Below are 25,033 nucleotides of genomic sequence, written 5' to 3' on the forward strand. Positions count from 1 at the left end.
GCGGCGTTCCCTGGTCTGGCGGCGGCGTTCCCGGTCTGGCGGCGGCGTTCCCCCGGCCTGGCGGGCGGCGGCGGGCGTTCCCCCGGCTGGCAGCGGCGTTCCCCCGGTCTGGCGGATATTTTTTTTTTTTTAAATTAGGTATTTTGTCCATCATTAGGTGATGGGCAGAGTTCCTCTTTATACAGTGAATAAGAAATTGCTTATAGTAGTTTCTACTCATGTATTTACCTGACAGCAATATGCACATGGTCGTTGGTAGGGAGAACGGATCCATTATGCATAGCTGTGCTGGACCTGCTCCTGTGAGTCTGTTGAAGTAGTGTCAGTGGCAGGTTTGCCCGTGAGACTTCTCCCTTCAGGAGTAGCACTGGGTCATTGGTGATAGTGGCTGTGGTAGTGTGCAAGTCTTACACTCTATCCAGGCACTTTTTTTTGACAAATAAATAGAAAATTTAAAATGTACAAACTTATCTGTCTGTCACTAAATAACAGTCACTCCAAATTACTGTTACTATACTGGTAGAGAAAAAATAAAATGTCTTGACATTTTTAAGTTGAAAGTTGTGTTCCTACTGCAAATAAAATGGTAGTGCTGTTGGAAGGGTCCTTTCATTTTGCCTTGCCTTTCTTATTTTTGTTGCTGCCCTCATTTTTGTCATCCCTGGTGACATTATCAGCTGCATGAAAAGGAAGTAGAAGTAGAAGATACTCCTATGATTGGGCAAATAATCTTAAAGGGTCTTCGGCAGTTTTCCTCCTTTAAATTCCTCTATGTGCTGTGACCCTTCTTTCCTGTATCCAGGAAATTGCTTGCCGGAAGGAGGAGGAAGAACGGAAAGCTCGTGAAAAGCAGGAAGAGGAAGAGGCTAAATGTCTAGAGAAATTCCATGATGCTGACCCAATCGAGCAAGATGAGCTCCACACTTTCACAGATACCATGTTGCCAGGCTGCTTCCACCTTCTTGATGAGCTGCCAGACACAGTATACCGTGTGTGTGATTTGATTATGACAGCAATCAAACGTAATGGAGCTGATTATCGTGACATGATTCTGAAGCAAGTTGTCAATCAAGTAAGCTTTCTAGGAACCCCAGGAGAGCATATGAGATCCTTTTCCTACCACCTGTCATACCTGATTTCTGGAAAAATTACTTTTTATGTGTGTCTCCCTCATTGAATTCTTCAGTGGCTAATTAAAGCTCTTACTCAAATATTTCTTGCAGCAGTGAATTTTAATAACTTCACAAAAAATCTTTCATTAAAATTAACTAAAAAAAAAGTCACAAAACAAATGTTTTAGTACTTTTAAAGAAACTTTTTGTGTCTATTTTTAATTTCTTAAAAAATATTACAAATATGCCATACTCTTGAGCCATGTAAAGCTTTCGGAATTTAAGACATAAATATTTTTCTCTCTCTTCATTCACTTCATAAAAAAATGAGCTCCCCTATCAGTGATGACCATTTGCTCGTTCGTTCTTTCTTTCTTTCTCTCTCTCTCTCTCTTTCTTTCTCTCTCTCTCTCTCCCCCCCTTCCCTCCCTCCCTCCCTCATTATGAATCTTCTAAGCATAGAAGCATCATCTTTTAAATTTATTTCTGTATCATCAGTGAATATATTGTGGGATTATTCACAAAATTTGAATGCCATGTTTGTAATTTAGTAATAAGTGTAGCTTTCTTCCAGTATAGGTTTAAAATGTTTCAATAAGCATGATCTTGCTTTGCCTGATTTAGCCACTTTTCTGTTTCTGTAGGTGTGGGAAGCTGCTGATGTCTTAATCAAAGCTGCTCTTCCGTTGACAACAAGTGACACAAAAACTGTGTCAGAATGGATTAGTCAGATGGCCACCCTGCCTCAGGCGTCTAATTTGGCTACTAGGATCTTGCTGTTAACACTGCTTTTTGAAGTAAGATATGGCACTTGCTAAATGATCTCTTTTGTTCGCTATCATTCTTCAAAGAATTAGTTAATAACTACCATATGAGACTCAGGGAGATAGAAATGTAAGATTATTCACGGCATGAGCTTAAAATTTTTAAAACCTTTTAAAATTATTTTTGAATGAAAGTTTACGGCACATGTTTTTTTCCTTTGTTTATTCATGTATTGTTGTTTTACATTAATTCTGATGACACAAATTTTTATTCCACTTTTTGTATATTGCCTTCACTTATTTTAAGAATTATTTATTATCTATTTAGTATTACTTCCATATCTGTACCTTCCCATCCCTGGTAACCATCAGAGAAAAAGTTTTATCTGTGTAAACCTTTGTTTAGCTTACTTATAGTAGTAATCTTATAAAATATTTGTCCTGTTATGATTGACTTATTTTATTCCACATAATGTTCTCTAGATTCATCCATGTTATAAATTGTTAAAAATTCTTTACTATTTTTAAATGTTATATAGTGCTCCATTGTGTAAATTTCTTTATCCAATTCATCTATTGATAGAGTAGGCTAAATGGAGCTTATCAGTCATTTCTGGATTATGAGATAAGGGCATGTTCTCAAAATGATAAGTAAATATTTTGAAAGGCTTGAGGAAGTAGTAATTAAAAGGAAGAATATTTTAGATGCCTATCATATTTTGGTCTTGGAATACTTTTGAGTTATTCCAGAAATATAATACTGGTAGGCGAATAGTGGGTTAGAAAAAAATAAAAGAGCAACCCACTACCATATGACTCGATTTTACCTTGTAGAACAGAGTAATTAGAATTTAAGGAACTCTCATGAAATGCTTAATGAATTTAATTTTATTTAAAGACATAGCTAGAGTGTAAAAAGAGCACAAAGAATTGGAGAAAATAACTACATGTTATATAACTCTAAAAGGATTACTGTCCAGAATATATAAAGATCTCTTATACCTGAACAACAGAAAAAACAGTTCATTTTGAAAATGGGTAAAGGACTTGAGTATATATTTCTCTCAAGATCCAGTGCAGTGATAATTCAACACCAACAATAATTTGTTATTGTGATGGTGTCCAGCTGAGCCGCCAGTGAATTTTTAGAGGCAGTTAATCACTCTAGAAGAGATTGCACGTTTTTATCCTTTGGGGCAACTGGTGAATTCAAACCATGTATCTTTGCATTGGCGGTGCAATTCCTTATTGCTAAACCAGCAGGCTTACAATTCAAGTTTTTAGTTATAGTACTGAAAGATGCTAACAGGAAAATTTTGGATGATCCAGGAAGCATCAGAAGACTTTGGAAGGAATATACAAAATCACTTTGCAAAAAAATATTTGCTGACATCACAATATTTCAAGAAGTACCATATGTTCAAGAACCAAAGGTAATGAAGGAAGAAGTTCAGGCTACACTGAACTTTTTGCATTGGCAAAAAATAAGGCCCCAGGATTTTATGGGCTGCCAGTTGACATGTTTCAACTAACCCTGGACAAGTTTATCAGTCTATCTCTGCCAGGTAATTTGGAGGACTGCTGCCTGGTTGGCTGACTGGAATGTTCCCATTCCCAAAAAATTTGATCCAATAAAATGCAGAGATTACTGACCAATAGTAATATCAACTGCAAACAAAATATTGCTTAAGATCATTCAAATATATGACTAAAACAGTACATAGAAAACCCAGACGTTCAAGCTGGGTTTAGAAGAAACTGGCATTAAGTACATCATTGTCCTTGTCCTATGAATCCTGGTTGAAAGCAAAGAATACCAGAAGAATGCCTTTGCAAAGGCATTTGACTTTCTTGTGTATTATAACAAATTATGGCTAAACATTGAGCAGAATAGGGATTCCCACTTAATTGTGCTCATGGGAAACCTATACCAAGAGGTTGCTGTGTGAACAGAGCAAAAGGACACTACTTGGTTTAAAACTAAAACAAGTGTGCATCAGAATTAAATCCTCACTCCATAGTTACTCATTCTGTATACTGAGCAAATTAATCAAGAAGCTGGACTCTGTAGAAGAGTATGGCATCAGGATTGGAGGAACACTTACCAGTAACCTCCTTTATGCATAAGGTACAACATCATGATAGATGGAGAAAGGATTGGAACCTTCAGGAACTTAATCCTAATTTAGATCCACATCATTGCTATAGGTACCAGCAGTCAAGAGATCAGGAGACCTTTTGTACTGGGTAAGTTTGCTGTAAGGGATGTCTCCAAATTACTGAGGAACAAAGATGTCAATTTGAAAACTAAGGTGTGCGTGATTCAGGACAGTCACTTGCTATACATTTGAGAACTGGGCAGTGAGTAAGGATGACAGAAGGAGAATTGATGCCTTTGAGTTTTGGTGTTGGAGAAGAGTACTGAATGGACTGTTTAAAAAACACGTTTTGGAAAAGATGCAGCCATAATACTCCTTGGAGGCAAAGATGACGTACTTTGGGCATGTTGCTAAGAGAGGCTATTTCTTGGAGACGGACATCATTATTGGAAAGGTAGAGGAAGTGCCTCCATTAGCTGGATTGACCAGTGCCCATAGCAGTGGGCTCAAGTATGTTAAAGATGTAAGGATGACATAGGATAGGAAAGGGTTCAGTTCTGTTGTTCATAGAATCACTATTATTCGTACTTGCCACAATGGCACCTAACAGCAACAAGCCACTAGGTTTCCCTCAGTAAGTTATTGTTGTTTCTGTATACTGTCAGAACAGACTCATAGCTGATCCTTTTCCTGCAGAGCAGTTGGTGGACTTGAACTGCATGACTTTGGGATTGAAGAACAGCTTTTTAACACTATGCCACTAGAGCTCCAAAATATTAAGTACTTAAATATTAAGTTTTTGTTATTATGTGCCATTGAGTCAGAACCAACCTGTAGCTAACCTTCCAGTAGGCTTTCAAAGGCAGTAAATTGCAAGGGAGCAGCTAGCGGAGCAAATAAAAACAGTAGGGTACCACTTAATCCCAACATGACAAGAATGTAGAGAAATTGGAACTCTGATAATTTACTAATGGGAATTTAAAATACTGCAGCACCTAATAGAGACTCTTTGGCTAGTCCTCCAAAAGTTAAACATACTACTCACTAATATATCTTCCTCCAGTATTTGAAAACGGAATGTCAGTGATTAGTACTACATATATGTTCATTGCAACATTATTTACAATAGCAATACAAGTGCAAATAACTCAAATGTCCATCTACAAATAGATAACTAAAGAAGTTTCCCCTGCTTTCTGAAATTATCCCCATCAAACCTTTTTAAGGTAAAATGGTATATAAATCTTAAAATGTAATTACCATTCATTTATATGGGACAAGTTTTAAAGGACAAATTTTGTATTTTACCACAGTATTAAAAAGATAATTGCAAGCAAATATCTTAATTGCTTCAATCAAAATTTAAACTATATTTAAAAATCAAATATGTAAATAATATCCTATGTTTTGAATGTCCTACTTTGTTGAAATAATTATCTGTTCTCTTTGGATATTCAAATTACTTTCAATTACCTTACTTTTGAGTAGCTCTAAAAAGGGAAGCTGTTAATTGTGTGTATTTAATTCTTCGTACGATAGCACTAAGCAGCCTTTCCGTCCTTTTTAAGATAATTTATAAGGTTCAATGCTATTAATAGCAATATTAAAATTAAACATTTATTGATAGGGCCAGGTACTTTTTTGAGTATACCATATATGATTTAATCATTGCCATTACACTTAATCCACAAGGAAACCAAGGTCTAGAGAAATATATCTAACTCATCTCTGCTGGTAAGTGGAATTTGAAAGTGTAATTTGAATCTTTTCTAATTCTGTTAGCTTTTCCTCTAATGTTTTCCTTTGCCAAATTATTCCTTCATACTGAAGAGAAACTGGTGGGTTGTTTTGTTTTTGTTTTTTTTGCTGGTTTCCCCCCCCCCCAGGAGCTGAAGCTACCTTGTGCTTGGGTTGTTGAATCTAGTGGCATACTTAATGTCCTAATCAAACTCTTGGAAGTTGTTCAGCCCTGCCTACAGGCTGCCAAGGAGCAAAAGGACATCCAGACACCAAAGTGAGTAACCTCTATATATCCTGGTTTCTGCTCAGCAAGGCAAGTTGGGATTAACTCATATGAAGTTATGCTCATAAGAGGACCAAGGATCCAAATGTTGGATCCTTGGTCAAGGCACAGGGGCCTAAAAAAGCTGAGAGTATCAAGAAGTCAAAATATAGGGAAGAGATTTTGAAGTAAAAGAGTTGAACAGATTTCAAAGGCAGCTTGACAAAACAGAGCAAAGTATTAGGACAAAATGTGCAGAGCTGGAGTTTTAAGAATTAAAAGAGAAGATCGTGCTCAGCATTTCTCAATTTGAAAGAACTAAATATAAATTCAAGCCCTGAGTTTCATGACTGAGATTTGCTATGGGCAAAATGTTGAATTATCCAGGAAGCATCAAAAGAAGATGGAAAGAATTACCAAAGTCATTGTACCAAAAAGAATTGGCTAACATGGAACCATGATCAAGAGCCAATGGTAATGAAGGAAAAAGTTCAATGTAGACTGAAGGCATTGACACAAAATAAGACCCCCAGAATCAGTGGCATACCAGTTGACATGTTTCAACCAACAGATGCATCCCTGGATGTGCTTATCAGTCTTTGACAAGAAATTTGGAAGAAAGCTACCTGGCCACCTGACTGGAAGAAACTCTTATTTAGTCTCATCCTAAAACGAATATCGGCCAATATAATTAATTAATAGCATATACAAGCAAAATACTGCTAAAATCCCCCCAAAGAGCTGGAACAGTACATTGACAGAGAACTGCCAGATGTTCAAGCTAGCTTTAGAAGAGGCCATGGTACCAGGTATCTTCTTGTTGATGTTAGATGGATCCTGCCTGAAAGCAAAGAATACTAGAACAATGTCTATTTGTGTTATATTGACTATAAAAAGATGGTCAACAGACGCATGAAAAAAAATGCTCAAATCACTGGAAATAAGAGAGATGAAGATTAAAACACAATGAAATACTATATCATCAAGTAACAATAACAAAATTTAGCAGGGCATAAAGTAAAATGTTGGAGAGGATGTGGCAAGATAGGAACTCTTATACATTGGTGGAATTGTGAAATGGTACAATTGCTCTAGAAGACAGTTTGGTGTTTCCTCAAAAAGCTGAACATAGAAATTCCATATGGCCCTGTTCAGAATATACCCTGAGAAAATGAGAACTAAGGCAAAAAGAGAGACTTGTACATCAGTGTTCATAGCAGCATTATTCACTGTATCAAGAACTTGGAAACAGCCCAAATGCTCAACCATAATGGAATGAATTGTGAAATTAGGATACATTCACACACTGGAATACTACACAGCCCGTAGGACCAATGATTTTGTAAATTGCTACCTATCATGGGAGGGACTGGAGAACATTATGCTAAGTGAACTAACTCAGTCTCATAAAGACAAATACTGTAGAAGACCATTATTGTAAAGCATATACAAGGATCCAAAGAAGGGGGGACTTAAATCTAGGGTCACACAGTTTGATGGGTGGAGGGAAGTATTGGTAAACAATGTATATGGACTTTATGAACTTTGTATGTAAACCAGTATAAAAGAAATTTTTTAAAATTTAAATAAAGAATGATAATAAAGTTAAAAACAAGGTATTTGACTGTGTGGATTATAACAAATTTTGACCAGCATTGAGCAGAAGAGTGGGAATTCCTGAAAACTCATTTATGCTCATGTAAAGCCTGTAACAAGTCCAAGAAGCTGTTGTCCAAACAGAGCAAGGGTTTAAAATTAAGAAAAGATGTGTCATGGTTATCTCCTTTGGTCATACCTTTTCAGTCTGTATGCAGACCAAATTATCCAAGAAACTAGACTTTATGAAAAAAGAATGTGGTATCAGGATTAGAGGAAGACTCATCAATAACCTTCGTTATGCAGATGACGCAACCTTGCTTGCTGAAAGAGGACTTGAAGTGCTTGGCGCAGAAGATCAAAGATTACAGCCTTCAGTGTGGATTACATATCCACATTTAAAAAAAAATTCTCACCGTTGGCCCTATGAACAACATCTTGATAGATGGAGGAAAGATTGAAATTGTCAAACTTTGGGCATGGTTTTAAGAAACACTTCTCTGTAGAAGGGAATATTATCCTTGGAAATGTGACGGATCTTCCAAAGAAAGGAAGACCCTAAATGAGATAGATTGACCCAGTGACTGCAACATTGGACTCAAGTATGTCAGAGGTGAGGATGATAGGACAGGGTTCAGATCTATTACTTGTAGATTCTCTATAAGTCATACTTGACTCTACAGCACCTAAACAACATCTGTTTTCTCTCACCCTACCATAACATTTAAGGCTTGAGTCAAATACTTTCTTTTAGTTGGTTTGGGCAGTAGATCTTCTTGTAGTTTGATGGTACTTGATGAAACCAGGATATGCTTTATCGATTTGTGACTTAATGCAGAATGAATCTTTTCTCCATTTTAGGTGGATCACCCCAGTTTTGCTCCTGATTGATTTCTATGAAAAGACAGCCATCTCTTCTAAAAGGAGATCCCAAATGACGAAGGTAAATAATAAAGTTTATATAAGGTTGGTAGAGGTGCTTAATTTATCAATTCGTTGATTAAAACAGAAAATATCAGTGAAGAATGCAGAGATCTCTGTCCAAGATAAGTGTTTTGGGGTTTTTTTTGTGGTTTGTTTTTGTTTTTTGGTTTTGTTTTTTTTCTCTTTTACACAGTTTTCTCCCTCCTCTGTTTCAGTGCAGTATACATTATTGAACACATCTTATTCAATCTCTTCCCAACCGTGAGGTTAGTCCCATTCTACAACAGTGGCATCATGTAATATTTGTCCTTTTGTGACTGGGATATTTCACTCAGCATAATGTTCTCCAGAGTCAACCATTTTGAATAATATTGCATGAGTTCCTTGTTTTTTAATGCAGCATAGTATTCCATTGTACGAATATACCACAGCTTCTCTAGCCATTCGTTTGTTGATGGCAAGATAAGTGTTTTAAGGGATGTTTATTAGTGGGTTTCATGTCTGAATGAGATGTTTGAAAATTTGGGTTTTTATTTTCTGGGTTTTTGTTTTGTTTTTCTTTGTTTGGGATTATGTTGTGTGGTTGTTTTTTGGGTTTGTGTGTTTTGTGTTTTGTTTTTTTTTTTACTTTCACAGCGTTACTTTTAAATGGCCCAACAACTTAACCTTGTAAGTTAAATGTTACAGGGATGTACTTTCTGCAGAACAGGAATAGCTCTTCTGTTACATAAAATACTAATTGTATAATATTTCTTCCATTGCTAAATTATCCTTATACGAATGTTCTTATATGTCATGTTATCTCAATGTTTATTTGCTGTTACAATTAGATGTTGTCAAGTCAGAGTCATAGTCACCCTATGAATAAACACATCAGAACCTTACACTGTCCTGCACTGTCCTCACAATCTTCAAGATGTCCTTTATTATAGTCCATCTCGTTAAGCATCATCCTCTTCCAGCATGGTGTCCTTTTCCAAGAACTGATCCCTCCTGATAATATGCCCCAAGTATGTGAGAAAAAAAATACAACCATCTTTGCCTCTGAGGAATACTCTAGTTGTACTTTTTCCAAAGCAGTTTTGTTAGTCTTTTGACAGCTCATAGTTTTTTCAGTACTCTTCTCCACAATTCAAAGGCATCATTTCTTCCTTGAGTTTCTTTATTCTTTGTCCAACTTTTGGATGAAAACAAAGCAGTTGAAAATTTTGTGGAGCCATCAGACACACCTTAGTCTTTAAACTAAGTCGTAAGTCTTTAGCATTTTGAAGAGATCCTTGACAATAGATTTTCCCAGTGCAACATGTCTTGTGATTTCATGACAGCTAATGCCATGGGTGTTGGCTAGATAGCACTTACGCAGATGCAGAATTTTTTTCTCCACTACATCTAGATCAGTGTTTTCTTTTGGTGAGAAACATTTGGAAATAGAGAAGGACAGCAGAACAAGGGAATCTTGAGGACAAGATTTTCTTAAATGGGGAGATTAATTAACATTTAAAAATGTCAAAGTTAAATTTCTTAGAAAACAAATGTATTAAATTGCTGGTATACTTCATGAGATTTGATGACGTTACTATTTCTTTTCCCAGCCATCCTTATAGGAAATAGAGAGTAAATTTATGTCCTTTTATTTAGTACCTACAGTCTAACAGCAACAACTGGCGATGGTTTGATGACCGCTCTGGACGTTGGTGTAGTTATAGTGCAAGCAACAATAGTACTATTGATTCTGCCTGGAAATCTGGAGAGACAAGTGTACGATTCACTGCAGGTCGAAGAAGATACACTGTCCAGTTTACTACAATGGTGCAGGTACATACTTTGTCAGTGCTATAAATTTTAATAGGGATAAACAACGTTAAGTGTTCAGTCAAGGGTTTTGTAGTGGTTAGGAATGGCCTCTGCATACTCTCCGACTGTGAATTGTTGTATTTTCTCTCTGTAAATGAATAATAGGAAAGAGGGAATAAATTGTCAGTATTTATTTCTTTTGCAGCATTTTGCTTGGGAAGTTTCATAGATCATTTTTGGTAGCTTTTTTTATCTGTTTGAACCCTTAGGTTAATGAAGAAACAGGGAACAGGCGCCCAGTGATGCTGACTCTCCTCAGAGTACCACGATTGAATAAAAATGCTAAAAATATTAATGGGCAGGAACTAGAGAAGACACTGGAAGAAAGCAAAGAAATGGATATCAAACATAAAGAAAATAAAGCCAGTGGTATGGACTTCCATTTGACTATTTCCAGGAGTGTTTTCTATCATTCTAGGGTACCTTTAGGGAACTCTGGTGGTCTAGTGGGTGAGGAATGGTCCTGCTAAACCAAAGGCAAGTGACTTAAATCAGTGGGCTGTGAGTCAACTGAGCTATGAGTTAACTTGAGGTTGCTTTTAGTTCCCTAGATAACACAAGTGGTTTGTGATCATCTCCTAAGTTCTGGTGGCTTGATGGTAAGGATCTGCAGTGCCAATCCAAAGACTCATGATTTGAGTCTATCTGCTGCTCTGCAAAACAAAGATGAGCAGTACTGACACCTTTAGATTGTTGTTATATGCTAAGTTGGAATGATTCATAGCTGCCCTTTCTATGAGTCATTCCAACTTAGCATTTAACAACAATCTAAGGAGTGTCAGTACCAGTGGCACTATAGAAAGAAAGCCGTGGCAAACTGCTTTTGTAAAATCATAGCCAAGAAAATCTGGTCACCATGAAACCTAATCAATGTGCTGACAGATTTGTTTGGTTTTTTGTTTTGCTTTTTTTATATTAAAATTATGGTTTCAATTAAGGGTGACCAATTTCATTACGAGTTTGATGGTGTTTCTAAATCAGAAGACTTGGCAACTTCTTGATCTTATGTTAATCTGGCTTTAGAATTAATGTTTTTTGTTTCTCAATAGGCTGCACATGCTCGGATGCTGGTTACAGAGGGAAGGAGAGATGTGTATGGAAATGGTACTTTAAAAGATCTGAATTCTTCCTTTTCTCATTTGTAGATACCCCGTTGGCTCTTGAGAGTACAAATGCTGAAAAGGAAGCAAGCCTGGAAGAATATAAAGTTGGGGAGATCTTGATCCAAGGCCTGACTGAGGATATGGTGACGGTTTTAATCCGGGCCTGTGTGAGCATGCTGGGCGTCCCTGTGGACCCAGATACTTTGCATGCCACTCTTCGCCTCTGCCTAAGACTTACCCGGGACCACAAATACGCTATGATGTTTGCAGAGCTGAAGAGTACCCGCATGATCTTGAATTTAACCCAGAGCTCGGGCTTCAATGGGTTTACTCCTCTGGTTACCCTTCTCTTAAGACACATTATTGAAGATCCCTGCACCCTTCGGCATACCATGGAAAAAGTGAGAGTTATTGTGATTTTATTTATAGATACATATTTATTTTAGTACATTTTGTTCATTCATCAGTGTTGCACTCATAAGTAATAACATTTTTAACTCATGCTTGAACAAAACTTATGTAATATTGTTTACTCTAGCCAACAAAAATGTTCCAGTTACATATATTTTGATGCTTCTTACGTTTATTCATTTATCCTATTGAATGATACAGAGACTAGAAAATGTATTTTTTACTCTTAAATTTGGTATACTGATCTCTGCTTTCTGGCAATCTAGTTTTCTTGAGCCATGTCAAAAACTGTTTACAAACACCTAGGATAAATGCCCATCAAATTCATGCTTGAAAAATTATTTACTCATAGGAGTATTTTGGTATTTACTCAAGAATATTAATTTTAAGAGGTTATGTGTAAGTAAGGGAAAATGGGACATGGGGCACAGGGCTCTGAGCGTCTTTTTGAAAGGACCAGAGGGAATAAGAATAGCACAACCCCTCACTACTCCAAAGCAGATAAGGAGCCTGTAGCCCAGTCCCATGGTACCTGTAGAGCCACACCAACAGCAAGAGATTTGTTTATTCATTGTTGACTCACAAACTCTTAGTTGTGGTACTGAAAATGAGGTTTATTAGAGAAGTAAGTTGGAGAGTAGAGGAAGCAAAGAATATTACCCCAAACAAGTTTAGGTTTTAGTCCAAGTTCCAAGGCACAGTTTCTTGATTTCAGTTCAGCAGTCAGATCCAGATCATCCAGCACGGGTTGCCTCAAAGAAGTTATAAGTCAGCTTCTCCTTCAAACATCCAACAAGAACAACAAAACCCTTCCAGCTATGACCAGCATAAATGCAAACAAGCCTCAGGTCACACCTTGACACAGTTTTTCTACAGCAATGCCATAGTCTCTCCTCCACCATTACCGGGGTAATCCACAAGGGCCTCACTCCAGTCTCCCTCAAGTCTTGCCACCCAGTGTAGGAAGCACTCTTTCTTATCCTAGTGCAGTCCACAGCTATGTATGATTCGCAAGACCATAGGTCTACAGTTAGGTAGCTGGAGACCAGAGAGGGCTGACTGTTATGGCTAAAACAGCCAACTTTTAGACGTTAACACCACAGGGTATAAAAGCAAAGTTTTTGGTATTTTTATGATGATTGGTTAATTTTATTTTTTCTTACAGATACCATTTTTGCAAACAGAAAACAGACTGTTAGTATTATTGTTACTCATTCACTGATTTCCACTGAGTTTTCAGAAGCTGTAAAAATCTCAAAGGAGGAGATTGACCATCTTTCTCCCACAGAGCCACTAGTGAATTTGAACCATTTGTGCCACATTTGGGATAACAGCACAATTCCCCCATTAGGGGGCATTAGAGCTCCTTATAAAATTTATAGGAAATATTGAAAGTCATGGACGATTTGATAATTCCTTTGATAATTAGAACAGTAGCCTTAAGACAAAGAAAGGGGTAGGGAAAGTGTCTTAATAGTAAGGCTATTCAAAAAAATAAATCAATAAAAAAATAGGCTATTTTTCCCTCCTCATTACTTGATAAAATTATCTTTTCTCATAAGAATTCTTTATTAGCGGTGATTCAGTGAATGTTCCTGAACTTCACCTCGCATTTTCTTCTGGTAGTGTATTGTTTCCAGCATTTCTATGTTTATTACAATAACTTTGCCCATGATTTTCTTCCTTAGAGATTCATAACTGTTTAATGAAAAGGTCTCAACATTTTCTAATTTGCTTTATGGAAAGATAACAAGATGGTACCAGTTTACACTCATATGTGCTTGAGTATACATCTCAGATTTTTCAGACAATTTCTCACTCAGTCTGTTGGATTTTATCGCACATGTGAAAATCAAGAGAACTATTAACGGCAGTTATGTGACAACAGGGACATAATGACTATATAGACACAAATTATACTTACAGTACCATAAAAATGCTAAGAAGAAATGTAGTTCCTTGCTAGATGAGGAAATAGCTTTAATCTTAAAATAAAAATTTTGGGAGGATGTGGGAACAAAGAAAAATCAGTGGCAGTGTTAAGCATAACAAATTGGCAAACTGTAAATACTTGATAATATCCATTGCAGGTATGGGTGTGGAGAATCAGACATACTCTTACTTTTGGTAGGAGTGGAAATTGGTGCAACCACATTGGAGGGCAATTTGGTACTGTCAGTTTAAGATATCCTTTGACCTTGAAATTCTATGGCTAAGAATTTTTCTGATTACTAAGTCAAATGTACCAGAATGTTTGCTGTGGAATTGCTTGTAATATCAAGGAACTAGAGTTCAAATGTCTAGCTTTGGGTAACAGGATAAATTACAGCACATTATTTTTAATGACATTTCAGTTTTCTTTATGAAATAAAAAATTGTTTAATTATAATCAAATAAGGAGGATACAGGATTAATATGCTTAACTAACAAGCATGAATGAGTTTGTAAGAAAACATTAGAATTATAAAAGATACTTACACGCATATCATTCGCAAAGGACTACATAATGGAAAACACAACGAAGTTATTATACTGTTCTCTATTTCCATAATTTGCAAATAATACCAGAATAGTGAAAGCATGGCAATTTCTAAACCATGTTGTGTCAAAGCAAACTGTCCATAAATAGTTTGATATTTCCTGTGAGTATCATTGTATCAGAATAATAGTTGCAGTTCTGACATAAAGAACAAATTTAATTATCTTTCTTACACATTGAGAAGATATCCGTGATAAATTGTTTGTTTGTTTATTTGGGTTTTTATTCCCATTCATTCATTGTTGCACTTAGCTCCCTGCGCACTCTTCCCCCCCTAGTTCGCTCTTCTCTTCATTGGTATACAGTCCCATCCCCCGCCCCAGTACACTCCACTATGCAACCTTCATTCTGGACTCTTGTGATAACCATAATATCCTACATATATCGCTTTGAAACTGTTCTCTCACTCATCTGTTTTAATGCAGTATACGTCATTTATCCAGGTTTTCTCAGTCTTACCCCAACCCTGATGTCAGTCCCATTCTACAACAGTGGCACTACACAGTATTTGTCTTTTGGTGACTGAGATATTTCACTCCGCATGATGTCCTCCAGGGTCACCCATTTTTAATATTATTGTATGAGTTCCTTGTTTTTCAATGCATTGTGTAAATCAGTGGTATATATTTTAAGAGAACCAATCTGCTTTAAAAATTGGAACAGGATTTGAGACAGTTAGAAACTGTCATTTAGTGTGGAAGCTACAGTCTGAGCATAGGTGGTCTTGACAAATCTCTTAGTTCTGTAAAGGTCAAATGTAGTCTGGTCTATAATAATAATGGGGATATACACTGACTGCTTTGGCATTTTTATTTTTAATTGGGAAAGGATGATTCTATCCAAGGGTATCTTTCTCCCAAAATCCAAACCTTATCCAGTGACTTGGTGCTAAGTTTGGTTGTCATTTTAGCCCTTAACAACTACGTTTTTAGGAAGGAGACTTTAACTAGCAGTGTTTATTCATTTCTCTACTAGGTTGTTCGATCAGCAGCTACAAGTGGTGCTGGTAGCACTACCTCTGGTGTTGTATCTGGCAGCCTTGGCTCACGGGAGATCAATTACATCCTTCGTGTACTTGGGCCAGCTGCGTGTCGCAATCCAGACATTTTCACAGAAGTGACCAACTGCTGTATCCGCATTGCTCTTCCAGCCCCTCGGGGCTCAGGAACTGGTAATTTTAACTTCATCTTGCCCTTTGAGATACTGTAGTCTGTGACCTAGTATTACTCCACATATTTTCTGTGAGAACTCTTTAACTTGGAAAGCTGCCTTAGGAAGCTAACTATTTAAACATTTTGACCAATTTAATAGATACTTGAGTTGCTTTTCTAGACCTGCCTTTTGTTAATCCCTGCTAGAGATAGCAAACAATCATTTTTCAGTCCTTTTCTTTCCTTCAAAGAGTTAGTCTTGAACTCACGTGTGTATATATACAACATAATTTATATATCATTAATAGCTTATAGTGTGTTATTTCCAGCATGTTTAATTATGACAGAAAGTCATACATATTAGAGGTGTGGAACATTGCTAAATAGCTGGCCCAAACTCTTAAAAAATATTAATGTCACAAAAAGAAAAAAGTTATAGATAAAGGACAGAGGCCAAAGTTTATTATTGGGTATCAGGGACTCGAGAGAATTGAAAAGGGAGTCTTGTTTGTGTGTACAAACTGGGGGTTTTTTGTTGTTGGATTGCCGATTTTGGTTTTTGAGGAGACACTAAAAACCTTGATTCTGTTCTGGATCTTGAGACAAAAAGCTACAAAGGAGATTTGGACAATAACTGGAGAAATTTTAATAAAGGCTATACAATAGATAAAGTAATTGCATTGTTAGAGTTCTTGGGTGATATTGTGGTTATGCTTGAATATATTTATCCTTAGTAGGTGCATATGCATTTATTTAAGGATAGTAAATTGTTAATTTCTTGATGAAAAGTGTGGATTTTTATTGTACTCATTTTGTGGATTTGTGGGATTTGTTTGTTTAAATAAAAAAAAACTACCAATAGTTTTGGAAGCTCCAGCTGTGTTCCTGCCCCTGTGCTGGACATTATTCATTTAGGAATTCTTTAATCCTCAAAACAGCAGAGATGGTTTTTTATTGTTTGCGTTTTAGGTTTTGGGTTTTGTTGGGGTTTTTTTGAGGGGGGGTGTGGTTTTTGTGTTTTGTTTTGTTTTGTTTTTTAATTTTTATTGTGATTTGAGTTAAAGTTTGCAATGAATCTTTTCGTCTGTTTTATAGTTTTAATTAGAACTCCCATAATGCAACAACACTCTTCAAGTTTCTCCCTGTGTTAACACTTTTCCACACCTCCTCTTGTCCGCTGAGATTTATCTCTAAACCATTGTTGCCCTTTTGATCTTCTTACATGGTTACTTTTTCTAAGAAGTATGTACTTTCCTACCTCACCTTCAGGTTTGGAAATGAAGTTACCAGTGGCTTGGATTTTAGCCAAGCAGTGGACATATCTATGGGATGAACAATGGGCCATAGTCTAGGGATTTCTATCAATCTCTTAGTAGGGTGGTCTTTTTTATTATTTTTATTTTGTTCACTTTTTTCCCTGTTACTCTGCCAGGATACGATCCCCTTTTGGGGCAGTTAACAGTAGTACCCCTACACTATGTAGTATTTCTAGTGCTCTTAGAGTACTAGAGATTGAGCCTTGTGTGTTCATTAGTCTTTTTGGACTAATTGTTTCTATTCATCTTGGTTTTCTTCATTACTAGTTATTCCAACTACAAAATTTGTATTCTTTTTTCTCTTTGCCATTGGTATTAATCTTAATGGCACATAACAACAAAAACAATTTATATTCAATCTTGTATGATTTAGGGAAAGTGGAAACCAAATTTTCTAGTACTTGACCATTTCTTAACAGTGAGTCTCTATCCCAAGTTTCATATTACACTCCTCTTTTCTGAGTCTGTCTTGGCTTGTTAACAAGTTTAGCTTTAAGATACTATCCAAGCCACCTCTGGCTCATAGTGACCCTGTGTACAACAGAATATAGGATTGCCCAATTCCTCACCATCTTCACAATTTCTTGTTGTGCTTAAGTCCATTCTTGCATCCATGTTGTTAACCCATTTGTTTGAAGGTCTTGGTCTCTCTTGCTCACTCTCTCCTTTAACAGGTGTGATGCTTTTTTTCCATAATGCTCTTTTAATACTCCGTGAGATGAAATCTAGCTATCCTTGCTTTTAAGAAACACTGGCTGCACTTCTTCCAAGGCAGTTTTGTTTTACAGTATGTTCAGTATTCCTTACCAGCACCACAATTTAAATGCATCCGTTCTTTTTCAGTGTTTCTTATTCACTGTCCACTTTTTAGATGCCTGTGAAGCAGTTGAAAATACCAAGACTAGTGCTTTACAGAGATCTTTGGCATCAGATTGCTAGGTGTAATAAATATATTTTTTATTATTATCATCATTATTGTTACTCAGTTTTTATTGTGATTTAAAGGAAGGTTTACTGCTTCTATGGAACAGCTGGTAGATTTGAACCACACATGCCTTTGATTTGGCAGCACAACTCCTTAACAAATGCTGGAAATCACTAGCTTAGCTCTTTAAAGGTTCAATAAACTGGCTAACCTTTGAGTTGTGGGAAGCAAGAGATTGTATTCTGGCTCCTGCCTTGCCACAGTGTGTGGCCTTCAACTGGTGCACTTTGGTGGGTTTCAAGTTCCCCATTCCAAATATGGGATGACTTGCCTCTTGCCTAACCCTTTCCTGAATGTGTTCTAAGGATAAAATATTCTAGGAGCTTTGAAGCTTTCTGGTCATGCAGTGACCAGGCACTAGCACTCAGTTGCTAACCAAAATGTCAGTTGTTTTAATACACCAGACACTCCATGGGGAAAGATGTGGCAGTCTGCTGCTTGAGTGAAGATTTAAGGTCTTGGAAACTCTTACAGGTAGTTTGGTTCTTCTACAGGGTCACTATGTGTTGTAATTGACATGATGACAATGAGTTTGGCTTATGTTACACACCTTTGGGAAAACAGTTCGCTAGTTCGCTCACTTGATCTATGTATCTATCTATCTAAAATTGCTGTTGATAAATGCAGCTGCTGTATTTGCAGTGTGAAGGGCAAAATGAGCCTGCAGAGACTATTTCCATGCAAAGAACTCTGGGTAAAATGACCAGTACCACCCATAAAATGTACAAACTGTTCTGGCAAGCAGAGCAGGGGCAATGGACTTTGGAGAAGCTTCATTTCCTCCCTTAGAAGGCACAGGTGCAAGATGCAACTGGAGTTCAGGGAAGCCTGAGTTCTAGTTGGTCTTTCAGAGGCTTATCACAGGTCACCTAATCATTTCTAACTTGAGTTTTTTTTTCTATCTCTAAAATGTACAAATCAGTTGGTTCAGTTCTTTTCACAAGGGTGTTACAGGGCTGTGGAAAAATACAAATCCATTCCTAAATTTAGCAATGTATAGATTAATGTGTTGTCTTGAGTAAATTCAGTACCTGGTGAACCCAACATGTTTCAGAGTAGAAGGACTCCATAGAGCTTTCTCGCCTTGATCTTTACAGAAGTGCACTACTAGAACTCTTCCACAGTATGTCTCAGTGTGTTTAAACAGTCTTTAGGTTAGTATGCGCACAAAACATTTATGTCACCTCTGGACCTACTTTATAGATTTTATTCTATTTTATCTTTATAGATTTTTTTATTCTGTTTTATCTGCAGTTAAATTCCTGGTCACCTTATAGCCTTGACTATTGTTTGACTGAAAGTTGAGCCATGGGAGTGAATTGAATACCAGGTTTGAAGGTGACTAAGGGCCATTAGTCTCTATAGTTTCCACCAATCTCTATTGGACCAGTAAGCTTATCCTTTTTGTTTGTTATTTTTGGTCCACATTTTCACCTGCTCTATATAGAATCTCTTGCTGTGCTTCCTTTTTATAATAGGCGTCGTTTAATTTCTTGACTTCTTCATGGTTGTTTCACCTCTTTAAGTACTAGTTCATTATTGATGAATTTTTCTCCCTTTTACTTGCACCTAGCATCAGATGATGAATTTGAGAATCTAAGAATTAAAGGTCCTAATGCTGTACAGTTGGTGAAGACAACCCCTTTGAAGCCCTCACCTCTGCCTGTCATTCCTGATACTATCAAAGAAGTGATTTATGATATGCTGAATGCTCTGGCTGCATATCATGCTCCCGAAGAAGGTATTTTTTTTGCATCTCCCATTACCACATGTAACCTTTATCCTTATATCATTGCCCTGGCTCCCAGTAATTGGGCTATATATCTTTAGCAACTATTTAAATAAATAACTTTAGCAATTATTTAACTAACTTTTCCTGCACAAGCATAGCACCAGCAGCATAGAAATGGAAGCTAAAAAATATGGAAGAGAATAAATATTGTCACAAGATTAGTAGTGATAGAATGAGATTTTAACCATTGCTTCCTTAGTTACTAAGTTGCTCCTCATTTTAAAGTGAAAACCTATCAATGTCACTGGCTAAATAGACAGTTTATAGTTAGAACTATTTATAGTTGACCAGGTGTTAACTAAGAAAGTTTTATGGTTTTTGTTTGTTTTGCTAGCAGAAAAAACTGATGCTAAGCCTGGTGGTATGACCCAGGAAGTTGGTCAGCTCCTACAAGACATGGGTGATGATGTATACCAGCAGTACCGGTCTCTTACTCGTCAGAGCAGTGACTTTGATACACAGTCGGGTTTTTCTATTAATGTAAGTCAATCCAACAGTCTACTGTCTTTCTTTTCCTTTACTGATGCCTGTGTGTCTCAATACTCGGAGTTATTTCAAAGATAACAATTTTAAAGTCATTGTGAATTACCTGTTGTCTACAAAATTATGATAAAGTTAGGATGTCTCTTGAAATTCTTTCCTGAAGTTGGAAATGCTCTCCTCATTTTTAATCATCACCCTGTCTGTTGGTATTTATAAATGATGATTACTCACAGGCTATTTGTATAAATGAAGGATGCTTTCATGACCTAGTGTGTTGTGAGTAGTGCTACTAAGCCAAAGGCCAAGACACTCTTTTGGTTCAAATCCACCAGTGGTTCTGTTGGAGAAAAATTGACATCGCCTCCCATGTGATTTTTAGTCTTTGAAAACCCACTGAAGGATCAACTACAAGTTGATTCAACAGTAGGGAATTTGAGGTGGTTAAAATGTCAGCTAAAGACATCTGTAGTATTCCTAGCAAGTAAACTGAGACCTAGTTCAGCTACTTAGAGATAAAAGTCTTTGCCATAGCTCAACAGTTTCTTTTTCTTCTTCAGAGTCAAGTCTTTGCTGCAGATGGTGCATCAACTGAGACTTCCACATCTGGGACCACTCATGGAGAAGGTAACAAATTATTTGCTCATTTCCCTTGTATATTTCTTGCTAACACAACATAAAACTGTTAGTGTCCTGGGAAAAGGATAGGGAATTATGGATGTGATTGTCATGTTCAGTGTTGTGTCAATACAGTGTTCTACGTGTCTAGAAAAGATACTTATATACTGAAGTTAATGACATTTTGACTTACTTACCCAGTGATAGCTGCTGTGGTAGCATACTTCAGTGCTGCTTTTTAAACTATCCCATGCCTTTCTTTTGATGGGTTCAACACTGACTTATAGAGCTTTGGTTTTAAGGACACTATTTTTGTTTTAAGATTTACATGCTGGATTCCTACATTCTCTGTTGTAAACAGAGCACATTGACTACTCACCATGAAGTAGAGAAATGTCCTTACTTCTTATAAAACCTTTCCAAAGTTACTTAATGGCTAGAAAAGATTTTTGAGCTCTTAAATTGAGACATTATGTATAATATCAGACTAATCCCTGGTAGAAGACTTCATATGTAATTTATAGTGTGAGTAATGAGAGTACTATTCAAGAGACCTCAGTGTCCACTGTATTAAACATCAAAATGAATCAGAATAGTCCCTGCACTAAAAAGACTTTGTTTAATAAGAAGGAGAAACTTGTAGAAGTTGTATTACCAGATAGCTGCTAGAATGAAGACATGCTTGGGTAAAGTATGAACTACTTGCCATCAACTTCATGTAAATCCAAGTAGAAAGGTGTTCTGTAGAGTTTTCAGTGACTAATTTGGGGACATCACATTTCCAGGTCTTTTGTCCAAGTTGCGTTTTAGTAAATTTAAGCTTTTACTCTTTCTGTTAGTACAAAGTGTTTTACTGTTTGCACCACCCAGACAGTCCCGGGTAAAATGTGGTAGACACACAATGGTTTCTGAATACACTTGAAGGAGACAGGAAATCATATAGAGATGGTCAGCATTAAGCTAGATAACTAGAAGTATGGCAGGTAGACTTGGGAAAGCAAAGGTGAGAGAGGATTAAAGGCATGTTAGGGGAACTATTAATAAAGTATTCCTAGAGCATGTACCAGGAGGGAAATGGTGGGAGATAGGCGAACAACAAAGCCTCCCCACTGTGTTATATCCCCAGACCATGTCTCGGTTGAGTTATCCTAGCTATTGATCTTCCATGGCCTTATGGAGCAAGTAATGAGTTTGTCCTTTTGATCTGACATGAAAGAGAAGGTGTATTCTCATCACCTAAGCCTTAATGTCATTGTGCGGAATGAAATTAGTGTTTGCCCCTTTTACAACAGCTTTAACTCCAGAGGAGTCTCGTGATGGGAAGAAAGATAAAGAAGGAGAGCGGACCTCCGAGGAAGGAAAGCAGAAAGGAAAAGGCAGCAAACCTTTAATGCCCACCTCTACTATCCTTCGTCTACTTGCAGAGTTGGTGAGGTCCTATGTTGGCATTGCAACCCTGATTGCCAACTATAACTACACTGTCGGCCAATCTGAACTGATCAAAGAGGTAGTATTTCCAGCTTCTGTTTAGTACTCTTTTTAGTATGAGTTCTTTATTATATATAGATTATATAAAATGCATATTTATCGAGATTTATATCAAAGAAAATGGCTCACATAATTTTTTAAGGGCTGTTGTTATGTGCCAAAGTTGGAAATGACTCATAGTCAACCCTACAGCAGGTATTTAGAGGCAATTCTCCATGGAAGGAGAATTGCCTGTCTTTCTCCCTCAGAACAGCTTGTGGATTTGGGTTGGCAGCGCATCTCCTTACCCACTAGTTACTCTAAGGAGGGAGATCTGGTGACTTGGTGGTTCAATGGCTGAAGTGGAGCCCACCAGCATTTTGGCCATTTCTGCATGTAACTTACTGGTGCTTTCAGGTTCTACTCAAGCCCCTCTCAAATATAACACTTTTATTTAAAGATAGAATGTTGCTATGCATGTCCAACTTTATGGCATTGTGGCAGACAGCATCCAATTCATGGTGGGCAAATCTGATCATAGGATAACCTGGTAGTTAAGTATTTAGTCCCTGCTAAGACCCTTTAACAACTCAAAAGTTTTCTCTCAAAAGGAGAGAATAGTCACCTGCTTTGCTCTGAAATCCTAAAGCTCTGTGCTATGATTCACCAGTAGTGACCTGTGGATTTCAGACAGCATCCTTGGTCTCCCACTGACATTTCAGGCACCATTGGATCAGATGAGTCATATAGCGTAAGTGGCAGCTTGAACTGCTGTAGAGCCTCTCTTTTAAGCTCTACTAAAAACTAGCAAAAAGAGAAGGCATTGACCAAATCAGTAGCTGCCAGGACCAGGAGAGATAGTAAATTGCTCAAGCAAAGGAGCTCTAACAGAAGCAGCAACTGCAGTAGGGGTCACCACCTGGTTAAATTGAAGATAACCCACTGTTGTACATAAAGATACATTTGATTTTTACACAGGCCAAATATGAAAGTTGAATAGATATGTGATGGGGTACATTCAGCAATGGCTTGTAAGGGTATCTACCTCAGGTGACACGTAAGGCAATATCATAGACACATTTTCTCAAAAAAGCATCTTGGTTAATTTCCTCAAAGTGAGAGATGCTAATTTTTACTGAGAAAGGCAAGTTAGGAGACACATCTAAGTTAATTTCAAGATGGAGCTGAAAGGGGCTTGCTCTACTGACAAGGTGCTTCAACAGAATTTAGATTTAGATTTAACCTTCATCTCAGTTTTCAGGATCTTAGGTCTTGTCAATCAGTGCCCACTGCAGTTAACTTCATGCACCTTTTGAAGTTGGAAATTCAGTTGTTGTAATTCAAGTACCTTTACAATAAGACTTTAGACTATTTTCTGCAATACTAGCTCTGTTACTATAAGCATAAGGTTTTCTTTCAGGGCACAGATGGCAACTTTTAGGTCCTTTATGTGGCACTTGAGCCATAACTGTAAAATGCTGAGCTCATTATTGTTTTGTGATGTTCCTGCATACCATCGACTCATAGTTCCAGCAGGTTTTTCACTAGAGGAGATTGCCTGCCTTTCTCCCATGGAGCAGCTGGCAGATTTGAACTAACTGCCTTTGGAGTGACAGCACCACTCTTTACCACTAAGCCACCAGAGCTCCTATGTTTGTGGGATATAATAGTGAATATAGAGAATATATATTAGCCTTTCATTGTAAAACTCACTTGTTATGGCAATAAGACATTTAAGTGAACATTTTTTACATATCTTCATGCATCAAAATAAGTGAGTTTGTGCTACTAGGTATTGTGTATATTTATGTGTATTGATTTATTTACCATTTGTATTAATAATATTCTCTTTAGCACAGCTAAATTGTTATTACTGTACTTAACAGAGAGTTAAGTAACCCACCCAAGATCTTACTGCGTAATAGCAAATCTAAAATCAGAACCCTTGTCCTTTGATCCCAAAGCCAGATTTTTTTAACTCAGTCACTTTCCTTTCCTAAATTATAGTACTTTTTCCCCAGTTTTCACTAATAGTATATCACATTGTTATCTATTTTTACTAATATTGTATTACCATTATTCAGGAAAGAACTTTCATTCAGTTCCGGGAAATTATATTTTTATTAGTTCCATGTTAAGAGTCTCTATAATCAATTTCACTGATTCGCACATTTTTACCAGTGCATTTATTTGTAGAGGAAAATTCACATAACGTAAAATTAGCCATTTTAAAATGTACTATTTAATGACACTTCATATATGCACAGTGTTGTACCTTCACTTAGACACAGTTCCAAAATCTTCCATGCATTTTCACCCAAAATTTACATGAATGACAACATAACTAAGTTTTTTCTAAGATTAGCTATTGTCTGGGCAGAAATCATTTTTAAATAAAAAGAGTCTTAATCTCCTTCCTCTGTTGAGCCTTTTTATTTTTTCACATTCATGTCTGTGACTATTTTATCTCTCTTTCAATTCTTACCAGTTTCCAGTACAAAGTCCTAGACACATTGCTAGGTTTTGTCAAAACAGCTCCAACTATGTACAACTCAATGAAATTCTGCCTAATTGTACACTATTGTAGGTGTCAGTACATATATTATAATTTAATTGAATTCTGACAAGAATTGTAACGCTCAACTGAAAGTCAAGATTTGAATCTTTGTCATTGTCTGAATTTTTTGGCAAGCCACTTTATTTTGAACCTTAGACCTCTGACAAGGGAAATATTTAACCTGTCCTAGCCACTTTTTAGATTTACTGTGAGCAGTTCTGTTAAATACACTTAAAATTTTTTCAAGAAATGCCAAGGAAACA

At 36.9% G+C, this 25,033-nt stretch overlaps 1 protein-coding gene across 1 annotated transcript in view; it reads left to right on the forward strand.

Moving 5' to 3' along the window:
• HUWE1 (HECT, UBA and WWE domain containing 1, E3 ubiquitin protein ligase) overlaps positions 1-25,033 on the forward strand; it is a 194,809-nt gene that overhangs the window by 106,976 nt on the left and 62,800 nt on the right. The window contains exons 33-44 of the mRNA XM_006898884.1: positions 803-1,072; positions 1,757-1,909; positions 5,862-5,989; positions 8,435-8,516; positions 10,136-10,312; positions 10,561-10,720; positions 11,497-11,855; positions 15,380-15,575; positions 19,430-19,597; positions 19,983-20,128; positions 20,689-20,755; positions 22,039-22,253. Coding sequence (XP_006898946.1) covers positions 803-1,072; positions 1,757-1,909; positions 5,862-5,989; positions 8,435-8,516; positions 10,136-10,312; positions 10,561-10,720; positions 11,497-11,855; positions 15,380-15,575; positions 19,430-19,597; positions 19,983-20,128; positions 20,689-20,755; positions 22,039-22,253 — 2,121 coding nt within the window. The remainder of the gene's footprint in view (positions 1-802; positions 1,073-1,756; positions 1,910-5,861; positions 5,990-8,434; positions 8,517-10,135; positions 10,313-10,560; positions 10,721-11,496; positions 11,856-15,379; positions 15,576-19,429; positions 19,598-19,982; positions 20,129-20,688; positions 20,756-22,038; positions 22,254-25,033) is intronic.

This window comes from Elephantulus edwardii, unplaced genomic scaffold, assembly GCF_000299155.1.
Source record: "Elephantulus edwardii isolate Elephantulus edwardi_28Jun2011 unplaced genomic scaffold, EleEdw1.0 scaffold00239, whole genome shotgun sequence".
Taxonomy (NCBI): Eukaryota; Metazoa; Chordata; class Mammalia; order Macroscelidea; family Macroscelididae; genus Elephantulus; species Elephantulus edwardii.